The sequence below is a fragment of the Tenrec ecaudatus genome, chromosome 5 (assembly GCF_050624435.1).
Source record: "Tenrec ecaudatus isolate mTenEca1 chromosome 5, mTenEca1.hap1, whole genome shotgun sequence".
Taxonomy (NCBI): domain Eukaryota; kingdom Metazoa; phylum Chordata; class Mammalia; order Afrosoricida; family Tenrecidae; genus Tenrec; species Tenrec ecaudatus.
In genome coordinates this window covers 70,895,018-70,910,084 of record NC_134534.1, presented here as the reverse complement: position 1 = coordinate 70,910,084, position 15,067 = coordinate 70,895,018, and the positions used below count along the sequence as shown (strand labels likewise).

The window sequence follows — 15,067 nt, the reverse complement described above, 5'->3', positions numbered from 1 at the left end:
TAAATATTCCTATTGATATTTATTTTTTCATACCAAGTTACTTTTTTATGAAAAGCAAAATCTGAAAATTGACATTCAAAGGTCGATATAATGGGTATTTCCCATAGACTTGTTGAAATATTCATATTTTAGTGATTTTTGTAGGGTCTGATATTCATTAATGCTATTTCTTTCCCTCTCAGATTAATGAATAGTTTTCAAATTCTATGAGAACTTTTTAGTTAGGATGCATTTTTCACGAGTAAAGGAAACTTTATTGCTCAAATTGACTTGACCATACTTTAGTTTGCATAGTGGGATTTCTGGGCAGAAGAGAAGTTTCAGAATTGGTGACTCAGTGAGACTCTGAAGATTGGTTGCTATTCTGTAGCAATTTCATCCCCTATCTAGGAATCAGCTCTGCTTCTGGGCTGGTTCCTTCAGGACTGAAATAGGAGTCTGTCCCAGCGCCACTTCCATCTACTGCACCTTCCAGAGGGTTGAAAAGGGCTCCCTATGCCAGGGTGTCTTTCGGAGCAAAAAAAGGCTTTTTTTCCAGAATTGTGCCATCAAGTACGCCCACACAGCCTTCTTAGGCAAAAGGGGTGGGGCGACCGTGCTTGGTCTCGGCCCATTAGGGTTTTCCCTGGGAGCCAGGTTCTAGACTCCTGTGAGGGAGGTCCACAGGATGAGCAATAAGAGGAGGGTGGGGTGCTTGTGAGTGGTTCACCACGGAGAGTGCCTGGGTGGGACAGTCGGATCACATGCTCACTGCTAACTGACAGCCGAAGGTTCAGGTTCATCCAGAGACCCTTTGGAAGAAAGGCCCACTTTCCGAAAGATCCACTTGGGAAAAGCCAGCTGGCGGGAACTGTGGGGCGCAGTTCTACTCTGACGCACATGGTTGTCCGCAGTGGGCGTCTACTGGCGGCAATCAGAAGCCCCAGAGGCCAGGGGCAATCCTCTCCCAGGATTCCTTTTCCTTCCCCGCGCTTCCCTGGAGCGCGCACTTATGCCTGTGTTGTCTTGCAGACGCTCTTCTCGAACATTGAAGAGATCCTGGCTGTTCATAAAGAATTTTTACACGTCGTCGAAGAATGCTTGCAACCTGAACCTAATGCGCAGCAAGAAGTTGGGACCTGCTTTCTACACTTTGTAGGATACAATTTTATGATTATGTTACAACCTCGGCCCCCCTGTGTGCTCAGGTTTAGCTCTTGCCATAGCAGTGTGGGGGGTTTTCATGTTAGACGTTAACTTGGCACCAAGAGTCTGGGGCCTTTAAGGCCGCCACAAATCTAGTTAGAGCCAGGAAGTGGAAGAATGCCTCACATAATCCATTTTATTCAGTGGAGAATAAGCAGCCTCTTCTTGTTCCCACACATTAGTCCTTCCATCATATCTAGCTTTGAATTCTAATGAATATTCAGGTTGTTTATAATGAGTGGATATTTATGGGTCCCTCAAACTCAGAAGATTTTTTTTTTGAGGCTGCAAGTCATGATGTGTTTATGGTGCACTGAACCTCTTCAAATGTTTTATTTCGACAAACACGGAGGTGCGCAAAATGAGGGACTTCAGGCGCTCTTCGCCCCTAGCTGAATTCCTATTCAGGAATCGATGATTACCCAGAAGGTTGTACTCAGTGGTGTAGAATAATCAGCCAGTATGCCTTTTAATTCAAATCTCTTATCCCTACTTGTGTGACTATTTTCATATTTTTATATGCTAGGTGGAATTGATTATATAATAGATATGCAAAGTAAAAAGCCATCCGGTAAGTCCAAAACATAAAAATAAAGAATGACTGCTACTGATAGTACTGTGACACTGATGTCTGGTCTTTAGAACACCAATTTAAGTGCATTTATTTTCAAAGCGCTACACAATTAATGTTCTGTTTTAAAGTGTAATATAGAATAGTGTCACAGATCACAAATTACATTTTTATCTAGTTTTTATAGAGATACTCATATTTAAGTATGTAGGAAGGTATATACACGTAGAAATCTGTATATGCCAGATTAACAGGTGGAGAGTAGTCTGTAAAGGTGCCTAAAGGAAATGTAGAAAGAAGCCCCGTGGGCACAGGAAGATCAGGCTATATTTTCCTTGTTGGCTGTGAGCTAGACATGTATATGTCCACTAACTGGAGCCTGTTCCCTTTAAAGAAAGATCTGGGCCATCCTGCCAGTTGGAGCAGGTGCTAGTTCAGTCCAGAGGCTGCACACGGGAATTTTGCACCCTGCCATCCATTTCCAGAGTAACACATTGTGAATCTGTCATCCATGAATTTAGCTAAACGATCTTTGAAGTTTGCTTCCTTCTGGTTCTTCAGATAAGTGACTCAATCCATTCTTTACCATCTATCTAAGATAACACTTAATTTTTTCCTCCAAGGATACACTTTGTTCTAACAGGAGATCAATTTCCCCCTGTTTTTATTGACACTGTTTTGATGAAGAGTGATCATAACCACTCTGAGAAAATCTTAACACGTGGAAGGTAGGTAGGGCCCAGGAGGGAGAAATTCCTTTTGAAACGGCCTCCTGTGTATCACCCGTGAAGCATGTTTAGTTGGTTTCCATTTGCAAAGAAACATTGAGTCTGCCTATCACTGCACTGGAAATTTACACCGACTTGTCCTAGTTTTGTGTTTTGGAGTTGTTTAGGATTGTTAATCCTTTACAACCGGGCAACTGTTTGAAACTAGCGACCATGCCTTTGTTTTTTAAAACACCTATCTCTCTTAGATGCTCGTGTAGTCTCTTGACTAAAGTATATGATTGTCTTAGTCACGTTTTCCCCCTTTTGATTCACTTCTGATGTGTCAGTGTCTTTCTTCCTGATAACCCAGATGGCCATATGTGAAGTCTCGGGTGCTGTACCCCTCTGTTCCACGGGGCTCTGACAAGTGCTTTCCCTCAGCCAAAAGTAACCTTCTCCCCTCTCTCTGCCTGCAAATCATGGGGGCATCTCCTCATCTCTGTGGACCTTCCTCAGGGCCAATTCCCCTTTCCGGACGTATTTGGATCATGCTGACAAGATAGATTTGAGTACCAAGTATATTCCCTGTGTTGCTACTCCTTGCCGCCATCATATTGGACTATAATTATGCATGTTTCCATTGCAAGATGTTATTCTTCAGAGACCAGGGAACATAAACCTATTTAAAATTTTGCACACAGTATAGGTCTGGAGACAGTGAACACATAATAACCTGTATGTTTGAACCTCACAGAGCTGACAGTTTCATGGGTAGTCAAATGATTAGGTTTTTCTTCTGACTTGAATTCACAGAGAGACAAGTTTCGTATCTATGATGAGTATTGTAGCAACCACGAGAAGGCACAGAAATTGCTTCTTGAGCTTAACAAAATAAGAACAATCCGGACCTTTCTCTTGGTAAGTACAGATTTACATGCTTATTTCATGCTGTTATTTCTTGGTAGGTACAGGAAATAGCGTTAATGTGGTGTGAAAGTCTACGTACACCTTTTAAAAAACAAAAACAAAACATAGCCATGCTAGGAAACTAGAGTTATTCAATAAACTTAAGAAGTGAGAGTTAGGATAAGCTTACATAGGCCTAGGAATTATTCCTGAGACCTCACAGGTTTCTAGCTAGAAAAGACACTTAGGAGAAGTCCTTATTACTTTTATATCATAGGGTTTATCATTTTTTTGTATTCCCTCGCTCTCTAGGGTTTCATTTACTTTTGTAAAGACAGCTATAAGTCGGGCAACAGCGGGAAGAAAGTAAATAATGGGCGTGGTAGAAATGGAAAATTTTAAATTGACCTTTCTCCTGCATACGTTCTTCACTCAGTTTTCATAATTGATTTAGAATAGCACCAATGAGCACATATGAGGGCAGGTCCTTGGACAGTGTGATGGACAGTGGGGACCGTGTGACACGTATCCGCGGACAGTTCAATGATGGCTAGCAAATGAAGGAGCTATCACCACAACCCAGTTTGCAGACAGTTCTACCACCTCCACCATTTCCTCCTTGCCTGGTTACAGGCGGTCTCCACTCCCACCTTTAGGTAGGGATGTGTGTTCCCATCTCTATAGATCTGTCCCTTCTGGACATTCCAAATAAAGGGACTCCTGCCATGTCATTTTTGTGTGTGCCCGGCTTCTGCTGCTTATGTGACATGTATCAGTTAGGTTTCCATGCCTTTTTTATTGCTGACTTGTATTCCACTCCGTGACAGTGCTACCTTTTGTGCTATTTGCTAATGAACGAAATAAGTAACATGGCTATGAACATTGATGTGTAAGTCTTGGGTAGAGAGTTGAATTGATGGGTCATACTGTCGATGTATATTTAACATATTAAAAAACTGTCAAATGGTTTGCCAATATGATTAGGCTAAGTCCATTAAAAATGTGCGATACTTCTAGTTTCTCTATCATTTTGCTAATACTTGTTCTTAACAGTCTTTATTTTAAAATTGTAACTATATTGAAAAAGTTGTGTGTTTTTATTGTTATTTTTGAGAATATCAACAGGTGATATTGATTCCATATCTTGAGTTGAGTAACTGTTCTCACTGACCTCCCTTCCCCTTCCCTCCCCCCCCCCCCCCCCCGCTTTCTGATTTGTTCCTTCCTAATGAACGCATAAGAGTCCTTACGGGATCTGGCCGTGATAGGGGAAGGTCAAGCAATCAGCTGCTCCATGGGAGAGAGAAGGGGCTTTTTATCGCCATCAACAGTCACGGTCTTGTGAAACCCCCGAGACAGTCCTACTCTGTCCTGTAAGGGTTGCTATGAATCAACGTTGACTCAATGGCAATGGGTTTGGTTTGGGAATTAATACAAACTCACTAGCCCATACATTTCCTATATAAATTTTTCCATTTACTGTTGTCAATTTGGTACCATATAGGTAAATGTATAATGCTCAAAGAAGATGTTCTTTACTAATTAATAGCTAGTTTTAAGAGGACTTTCCAAACGCTATGATATCAAGTCAATTCTGATTCATGGAGACCCTATAGGACAGTGCTCCATGGGTGTCCGAGAATGTCGATCTGTCCGGCCAGTAGAACGGTTCCTCTTCTCCTTTGGAGAGGCTGATGGTTGGAACTGCTGAGCTTGCAGGTAGTAGTCATGTTCACCCACTACATTGACCAGGATTCCCAAGAAGATGTAAAGAGCTATTTTTCAGGGGATATAGGTATTCTGGAGCCAGGAAGGCCAGATAAAACCCTGAAATGATTGCCTTGAAATAATCTTAAACTTTAAACAAAGAAATAAACCCTTAATTAGCCCCTTAGGAAGACTTAAGGGACTATTTTTGGTTAAAGTGTTTTTAACCAATTCACAATTTTAAATTGTTATATATTATTTGGATTTTCTTATTTTTTTCTGAATGAGTTTAGGTAATTTGTGTCATTCTAGGAAATCTGTGTCTTTATAGAAATTTGTCAGTTCTATCCAAGTTGTCCAGTTTGTTGGCATTAGGTTGCTTTTTGAATTGTCTTATAATCATTTTAATTTTGGGAGTGTTGACAATGATATTCTTTCTTGATGTTCTCAATTTCCTACTTTTCTATTTTTGATCAGTCTAAGTTAAGCAATGTCAAGTTTGTTGACCTTTTATAAGACCCAAATTGGATTTTGTAGACTTTTTCCCCCTAAAAATGATCTGTTATCTGTTTCACTGGTTTCCAACCATATATTTATTATACACCCACACCTCCCTTAGTAACATAGGTTCCAAAGTCCAGGTTGTTATGGGGCAATTTTATTTAGGCTACATGTGTCATTTCAGAGGTGGCCTGATGAGTCTTCAGCTTCTTTTATAAGCTTGCTTGTCTCCATGCCCTGATTTCTGTATTTTGAGTGGGCAGGTCAGATTGTGATGTTTAAAACCATGGAATTGCTGATGTGGCTTTGAGTTGCAGCCAGGAGGGGACCCACACCACCTCTACCCACACGTAATTATTACTCACCGTGAAAATATTTATAGACTCTGGGCTACTGCTCTTTGGCCAGTGCCCCCAAATGAGCAAACAGTGGATGGCAGGGTCTATGTAGCAGTGACTGCTGCATGTCCAAAACTTGGCTCTCTGTTGCCTTCTCAAGGCATCCTGAATTGAAGTTCTACCTCTGATAAAGTGGTAGGGCAGTCACTCATTTGTGGGCTCAGCTCTGATTCTAGAATGCCATAAAGCATACATGCAGGCGAAAGGCCCACGTCCCAGCTGCTAGCTGTTCCTCCCCACGCTCTGATTGTATTTGCATGCAAGATTGGAGAGAGAGGGATCCAGGACTTGGGGTTCAGGACACATGGGTCCTTACCGGACTTTAAGGCAATTAAAGATTTTTACGGTTGTCGTAAATGCAAAATGTTGAATAATGGTAATAGATAGTTGGTAAGTAATGAGTAAGTGTATCTTTTCTTTGAGTTTACTTGGGTCTTTTTCTCATTTCCTTTGGGGAAAGCTTAGTTAATTGGTTTGAGACCCTTTCTCGTCGGACTACGAAGTGTTAAACGCTATGGATTTTGCTCTGGCCACTGCTTTCGTTGTAGTCCGTAATTTTCACATGTTGCCTTCTCCATTCCTTTCAGTCTCAAAAATCGAACTCTAACTTCCTCTGTGGTTCAGTTGTTCCATTATTTATTTAGAAGTTTGTGTGGAGAGGCACTTGGTCACAGAACTCTCCTACTCCTGTGGATCTTTCCAGAAGAGGATTTGATTGCCTTTGTTCTGGTCTACTTTTTAAAGGGGGCTTGTATCATGAGCAACTTTGGAAGGTAGAGATATTGTATTACCCCATAGAAATGGACATCCATTCTTACTGCCCATGATAAAACGATTCATGTCTCCTAACCCCCAGTTTCCTCTCTTGCCGTGAAGCTCCCTGCATGAGCTCATCTGCCCCCTGGCCCTCTACTATGGCCCTTGCTAGAACTGGGGCTTTAGAAGCCGACTTCAAAACGCATAGTGCTGTTTGGTAATGAACTGCTTTAGGAGTCTGCTGACCTCTGCTAGAGCCCATGAAAGCATTGCAGGCAAACTTCTTAGTTTGAAAGTAGGGAAAAATCTTAGACTTTTTATTGTTTGGACATATGGCTGTTTTATTTATCAATATGGCACATACCCCCCCCCCCAATTTTTTCTTGTGTGGATTTATTTAATTTCATTGGTGTTGGATTCCTTAATTCCTTAAATTCCTTAAATCCTTCTAAATCTTTGAGACTTTTTTATGGCCTAATATATGGTCTATCCTATAGAATAGAATGTTCCATGTAGCTTGAAAATTTATATTCTGTTGCAATTGGGTGGGGTACATTATAAATGCCAAGTTAATTTGGCTATTAGTGTTGTTAAGATTTTATGTACCATCTTCTGTAGGTGTTCAGTCGGTTATTAATAGTGAGGTATGGGAATACCCAACCACCAGGGCCAAATTGCCTGTTTCACCTTTCAATACTGTTAGTGCTCATTTTTATGTTTGGGGCTGTGTCATTAGATATATATGCATTAAAATAGATATAGTATTGATCATTTTCATGCCTTGATGTCTACTCTACCTGATAAGCAGAGTTGGTGGTATGCTATGCTAACCCCTACCTAATTCATACATAATACAAAATTTAAAAAATTAGGATGCCATATGAAATAAAATTAGAATGGCATATCATGACATAAAATGAATATGGCATATAAAACATGTAGGATGTAACTAATACAGTACTTAGGAGGAAGTATATAAAGCATACATTCAAAAAAGAAAACTCACAAAAATGGAATCAATTCTGACTCCAGTCAATACTGTAAGACAAATGGCAGTTTATCTCGGTGTCTCCTGGGTCACCAGACTTGGCAACTCATTCTCCCTAGGTATTTGGTTACAGCTAAGACATTTGTATAACTCTCCTTTACCTATGCTTACTGCACCACAGGTAAGTTTGCAGCACAGATCACTACACGTGCAGAAACATCCTGTGAGAACTACTGCTCTGCTAGAGAGCAGTATAAACCCTAAGCCTTGAAACAATGGCCTTTAGCTCTTCTCCAGGCCTGGAACCTAACTTCAATGTGTGGCTCAACTTCCAGACGAACCACAGAGCGACCTTTAATGTGAGCAATAGCTCAAGAGTGGGATGCACTCCTTACGGAAATCAGTCATGTGAAATGAACAAGCGGACTGCTCAGGAGGCAGGATGGAATTGGAAGGAAAGACATGTGGTAAACACAGGGAAGAAGAGGAAAGAGTGGACTTACTTTTGAAGGACTGCATTCAATGTTTTGAATAAAAATGCATATGAATTTTTTGAATGGAAAAGAATTTTGACGCTACTTTACATTCAATCACAATAGACGAGCTTGAAGTTGCAATACTGAAAGATTCTATGAACAAAATATTAAACCATGCATGAAACACTCAAAATATCTGGAAGAAATACACAGAGCCAATATGGGTAGCATATGAGCAAGAGCAGGTAGTACCGAAGAGAGAATGCTGAGCTACATGGAAGGCATAGGTGAATCACAGCTGCATGGCGTGATAAAAGAGCAGTTGAAATGTTTCAGTCAATGCATGTGACTCGGGAGCGACTCATTTGCCTGGGCCAATACATTTGGGAGATATCGACATCATCAACTGACTGAAAAAGATTTCTATTTTTGGCCATTGCAAATTATGTGGCAGTTATTGAACAAAGTAACTAATAACACATGCAAATCAAATTTTGCTGAAAATAATTCCAAGTGTTTCAGCTATACGTTGAAAGGGAATTGCTAGAAATTAAAGGCAAACTGAAAAGAGGATAGGAAGGAGGGATATCATTCCTGATGGCAGAGAAATGTTGGCTGAAGGCAGAGAATATTAGGGAGATGTTTACCTCTCTTTTATTGACTTTGAAAAAGCATATATGTGGGTCAGAGAATCTAGGCAGCCGAGAATGAGGATTCCGGAAGACTTCACGGTGCTCATGGAACGAGAGGCAGTCATTCATTCAGAACAAGTGGACGCCGCATGGCTTAAAATCAGGAAAGGCATATATCAAGGTTGTTTCCTTTGCGATGTTTATTCAGGGTTTATTCTGACTGCATCATTGGAGCAGAAGCATGAAGTATTAGTACAGGAGAAGGCTAACAACCTGTGCTATGCAGAGAACTCAATCGTGCTTTGCTGAAAAGGCAGAAGACTTGAAAACCTGACTGGTGAGGATCAGAGACTACCGTCTTCAGTATGAATCTTACAGCTCAATGGAAGAAAAACAAAAGTCCTCATAATTGGACCCAAAAGCACCATTGTATTACACAAAGAGAATATTAAAATTGTCAAGGATTTCCTTTTACTTAGATTCACAACCAACATCCATAGACACTGCCATTAATAAATCCGCTATTGTATCGCATTGTTTAAATTTTCTGTTCAGAGCTCTTTAAAGTATTTAACAGGAAAGATAGCACTTTGGGGACCAAGGTATTTTCATTCAAAGTAACATTCTTCTTATATGCATGTGGATGCTGAATAGTGAATTAGGAAGATTGGATAACTTATTCATTGAACTGCTGTGTTGGCAAAGAATATTCAATATATCACGTGATGCTTGAAGAACAAACAAAATGGAGCTGGAAAAAGTATGACCAGAATGCTTTTCAGAAGCTAGGATGGCAGAGTTTGTCTCATGTATTTGGGCCATGCCAGTCCCTGGGGAAGAACGCCACACACAGTAGATCGTCAGCTAAATGGGTACAGTGATAAATGGGTACAGTGGTTTGAACACTAAGCTCATACAGAGCAATGAATCCATACCCTTGCCAGAAATTTTTGCTTTTTATTTCCCTGAACTTTGTTTTTAATTGCGTGGTGAGATGATGATTCCTAATTATCTTTATTTGCATTTCTCTAATGGATAATCAGAGAAGCTGGATTCTGTGAAGAAGAATGTGGCGTCAGGTTTGGGGAAGTCTTCTTAACAACTGCAATGTGCAGATACAACCTTGCTTTCTGAAAGTGAGGCGAATTTGAGGCCCTCGCTGATGAAGATCAAGGACTCCAGCCTTCAGTGTGGATTACAACTCGGTGTAAAGGAAACCCCAATCCTCACAACTGGACCAATAGGTAGCATCATGTAAAATGGAGCAACAATGGAAGTTGTCAAGGATTTGCATCCACCATCAATGCTCGTGGAAGCCCCAGTCAAGAGACCAAAGGACTCATTGCAGTGTGTAAATCTTCTATACAAGAGCTCTTCAAAGCATTGAAAATCAAGGATGTTACACTGAGGGCGAAGGTGTGCCCGCCCCAAGTCATGGTATTATCAAGTACGGTGTCCTTCTCACAGGGCTGGTTTCTCCTGAGATGTCCAAAGGGGATTAACTAAGTCTCGCCATCCTTGTCCCTAAGGGACATTCCGCTGTACTTCATTCAAGACAGATGTGTTTGCTTCTTTGGCCGTCAAAAGTACTTTCAGTATTCTTTGTCGGCACCTTAATTCAAATGTATCAATTCTTCTTCAGCCTTCTTTATTTAATATCCCACTTTCACTTGCATATGACAGAAAGAAAACAAAATCTCACTGAAATGGTGTGGCTTTCGACTCATCGTGACTCTACAGGACAGGTTAAGCCTGCCCGTCTGGGCTTCTGAGCGTGCAACACGTTACAGGAGCTGATGGTCTCATCTTCCTCCTTCGGAGTAACTGCAGGGTTATTTTCTTGCTCTTTCCCTAATTGCTAGAGATGTTTCATTAAGGAATTGATCAGGGCTTTATTTTTCCCCCGTTTGCATTTTATTGCTATTAATTGCCCTCTGAGCACAGCATTTGGTGTGTCCCAAAGGTTTTGGTAAGTTGTGCTTTCACTCTCCTATGTTTCAGAAGAGTTAAAGACATTTTTTTCTATTACTTATTAGTGGTTTTTTGAAGCAGGTGTTATGTAAATTTCCATCTTATATTTTCCCATCGACGTTCGTATTGTTGGTTTCTAACTTTATAGTGTTGTAATCCGAGTAGATGCTTTGCAGTTTTTCGATATTTTAAAATTTATCAAGGCTTTTTCTGGAACAACATATGGTCAATTCTAGAGACTGTTTCATGTATGCTGGAAAATAACTACTTGTGTTTTATTGGGTAAAGTGTTCCATAATTCTATGTGGTCAACTTGGCCGTGTCGCTTAGTTCTTTTCTCTTTTTATTTAGTTACTTTCATTGTGTCTTACACCGAGCGTTATTAAAGTGTTCTAAAATATTCTACTATTATCACCGAGTTATTTATTTTACTCTTTCGTTTTGTTAGAGTTTGGCTTATGCATTGTGAGGCTCATTCCTTGAGTGCATTTTTTTCATTATTCATTTAGCTGTGTCCTTTCATTCAGTGGACACAGTCCTTATATACTGTCCTTTGTTGTCTCTGATGTTGGTTTTTGCCTTAAAGTATATTTTTTATTAGACATTTATATTGCCACTCATTGTCTGTTTTTCAATTGCCATTATCCTTGTATCTATTTTTTCCACCTTTTGGATTTTCATCTAATTTTGTCCTGTGTTCAAGGTGTATCTTTTTTTAACAGCATATTGATGGGTCCTTTTGTGCTACCCATTCTTCTGCTCTGTGTCTCCCAATTAGTGCACTCAGTCCGTTTGCGTTCAGTGAAATTATCTGTAGAGATGAATTTACTACTGCGATTGGTGTGTGTGTGTGTATATTTCTGCTGACTTATTGATTCCATGTTATTTTTTCTGTTGAGTTCATTTTGTTTGTGGGTTTTCTTATTTTATTCATTACTCTTTTGTATTTCTAAATATTTATTATTTAGATGGTGATGATTATTAATTTCCTTTCAAGTGACCCTTTAAATTATCCATTATTTCCAAAGATTAAAAGAGACTGCTATGAAATTTGCTTGGCTCCCTCTGTCTGAGAGTTCTGCGACTACGCTGACCCCCTCTGGTTTGCTGTGCTCTTGACCTTGTTTACAAGTTGTAATCTCTGACTCCTTTTCAGCCCTGCAGGTTTGTTTTACTCTGGCGAATTCTAAATCTGGGTTGTCACGTTTGTTTATCTTCTTTTCTTATGAGGCATTCAGTGCACTCCTCCATCCTTTCCTCTGGCACTCACATTTCCGGGATTGTCATCTGCTTCTCTTTCACTTGGCGCCTCCAGTTTGGGTTGTAGAACGTCTGGGTAACTCATCTGCTAGTCTGCTGCCCATGCAGGTGTGCTTTGGGAGCTCTTTGGAGGTCTGCACCTGTGAGATCCATCATGGGGGGGTCCTCAAAGTTACTCTCTTTTGCTTTGTAAGGATCACACGCTTTCCTGTTCTGCTGCATATCTCACAATTTATCTAATTGAAAACTGGACATTCTAAATAATATGTTGCATCAAGTCTGGATTTTGATAGTTTCCCCAATATGTTTGGTTACAATTGCTTTGTTCGGTCGGTTGGTTTGGCTTGAATAATTTGCCTGGTCTGATTCTGTGGCATCTCTTCTGCTTATTTCATTTCTACTGTTGATTTGTAACTTGGGTACCTCATGTGTTTCAGAACATAACTAGTCCACCCAGGTTTCTTGGCTGTAACTGCAGCAGAAAAAAGTTGCCAGGCCTGCTTCTTATGTGATGCTTCTGGATGGGTTTCAGTTGCCAACTTCTTGGTAGTAAAACCACATGGTTTCTGAATATGTCTCTCGTTTGGTATCTTTGCTCATGTTTTAAAAATGTTATCTGAATTTTTGAGGGTTCCTTTTGACTCCTTCGCTTCCTCATCAGTCAGTGTGTCAGAGGCGTTTTCCCCTGTGAGTGTGGAGTATATTCAGAGGTCCTGTGCTTTTCAGCTGCCATTCTTATTCTGTGGTATCCACCCAGGTCTTCCCAGAATGTCCGCGTGGTCTTCCAGTCAGTGATGAACAAGCCCACGCTTTCCCTGTATCCTAGTTAAAATATGGCTGCTCTGGCAGCCTGGACTTGCTGAAGTGGGGCCATTGCAACAAGCTGGTAGACCAGTAGGAACTGACTACTGTGTACCCTTGATTAAATGTTCAGAGCTAAAGGTGACTAGAGATCACTTGGCAATTTTACCAGGTGGGAAACAGAATTTTGAAAAAAATTGGCCAACCCTGGCTTAGAACCAAGCTTTAAGATGTCTTTCCTTCTATAGTGCCACTTCTCTGTAGAAGCACTGACAGTCTTTATCTCTCTCCTTATCTATGTAAACACTCAACCATGTTACATCTATCATTCACTCCTCTAGCCATCCTTCCTTTCATCCAGCATCACCAGCCTTTTATTCATCTATCTACACACATCCATTGTTCTGCTTATCTTTCCCTCCAACTTCATATTTAAGAGAATATACATAGATTAATTTTAAGACATTGATTAAAAATATGAGTTAAAATGTTTTAGTTTCTGGAACTTATGTGGGCAGTAAAAGCATTCTGCTTTCTCACTGTGTAAATATTTGTGACTGAATGTACTCTTAAGAAAAAGGGGCTGTACAGAGACATAGGTTTTCATGAGTTTTATCGGAGGGTTTATGGTGTAGGAAAGTTTTATAGCCTCAGCTTTAAAATATAATTAACTATGTTTGCTTTCACCCAGAACTGCATGTTACTTGGAGGACGAAAGAACACAGACGTCCCCCTAGAAGGCTACTTAGTAACACCAATACAGAGAATATGCAAGTACCCGCTCCTTTTGAAGGTAATTTATCAGTTTCCTTAATGGTAGTGAAGTTTTGTACCGACATATTTTTTCTGATGATCTTTAATTAAAATACTTTAAAACATTGACATAATAGGAAAATGTATACCATTGTGATTGGTAAAATGGCTGCTTTTTTTTCCATGAGTAGAACACAAATCTTATGTGAAAAGAAGCAGAGTAGAAAATATGCTTTGTTGAATTTCATTTATAGTAAAGGCATTCATTTCAAAGGATCTGTTTATGATAGGCTATAGTCAGTACATTTTAACTATATTTTATTGCTCCTTACCTATAGAGCTAATGGCTATTTCTAACATCATTTTGTTTTATTTCTTCTAACATCAGTGACTTCATAATGCCCATATAGGCAAGGGCACATTTGTATTGTTTCAGAGCCTGTCCTTTGAGTCATTATTGTAAAGGAGTGGCGAGGGCCCCGTGGGGCGATGAAGGACGGAACATGGAATGCAGTGATGAGGAAAAGGGGAATTATTTGTGGAATTAGAAATTTTGTATTGCCCAACTAACACACGTGTCATAAAAAAACTTGTCAGAAGATTATTCATTATGTGTTGCCCTCACTATATTCATGTCCCAATTCCACAGACGCCCTGCTGGACACAGTCCTGACAGCCCACATCCTCGCCTGTGTGGACTCACTCACCCAACTTCTTGTGCTTTCCTAATGATATTTCCCTTTAGAATTTCTGGAGACATCCACATTTCTCTTTTGTGCACTAGTGATCAGGGTACATTTCTCAAACTTGTGTCGGAAGTGATGTCATGTTTTGTTTGTTTTGGGTGCTAGCTCTGTAAATCAGTGTGTTGATGTCACATGTAGGGTCAGAGGTTCGGGTGCGGTTTTCAATACTAATAGTGCATGAGAAAATAACAACTGTTTATTTTTTCCTCTGTATTGAGAGAATTGGGAAAATTTCCCCCAAGGAATTGCCTCTGGTTTTCTGTCACTGTGTTAGTGACGTGATGATGGCCACGGGACTAGGGAAAGAAATGACTAATTATAAAGCCATGTGGTCAGGGCTGTCTAGACAGCAGGGGAAGAGTTTAATTTTGTGCTCTCAAACAACTAACATGACATTTTAATCTATTTCAAAGACTAACCGTGATCTTTAGTTTCAATATCCTGAACGGGGAAAAAAATCCTCACTAAGAAAACAAACAAACACCCTCCAACTTGAAAGGAAGCTATTGAGCAGTATGTCACAGGTCATTCATAACAGGGAATAAACCTGAATCATTGAGGCAAACAACAGAAATGGCACCTTCACTGATGGAGTTTATGCGTTTTTATTTTGCTCGATTATAAGATATTTTAACTTTTGTTTATTATCCTGATATCACAGGTTTTCAAAAATTCTTAGAAAACAAGGCATCCAAATGACGTTTGA

General features: G+C 40.0%; 1 protein-coding gene across 2 annotated transcripts in view; it reads left to right on the top strand.

Annotated features, from left to right (window-relative positions):
• Positions 1–15,067, top strand: part of PREX2 (phosphatidylinositol-3,4,5-trisphosphate dependent Rac exchange factor 2) — a 322,717-nt gene that overhangs the window by 80,151 nt on the left and 227,499 nt on the right. For both annotated transcript variants that reach the window (XM_075549599.1, XM_075549600.1), the window contains exons 3-5: positions 1,012–1,134; positions 3,280–3,384; positions 13,554–13,655. In XM_075549599.1, the coding sequence (XP_075405714.1) occupies positions 1,012–1,134; positions 3,280–3,384; positions 13,554–13,655 (330 nt within the window). The remainder of the gene's footprint in view (positions 1–1,011; positions 1,135–3,279; positions 3,385–13,553; positions 13,656–15,067) is intronic.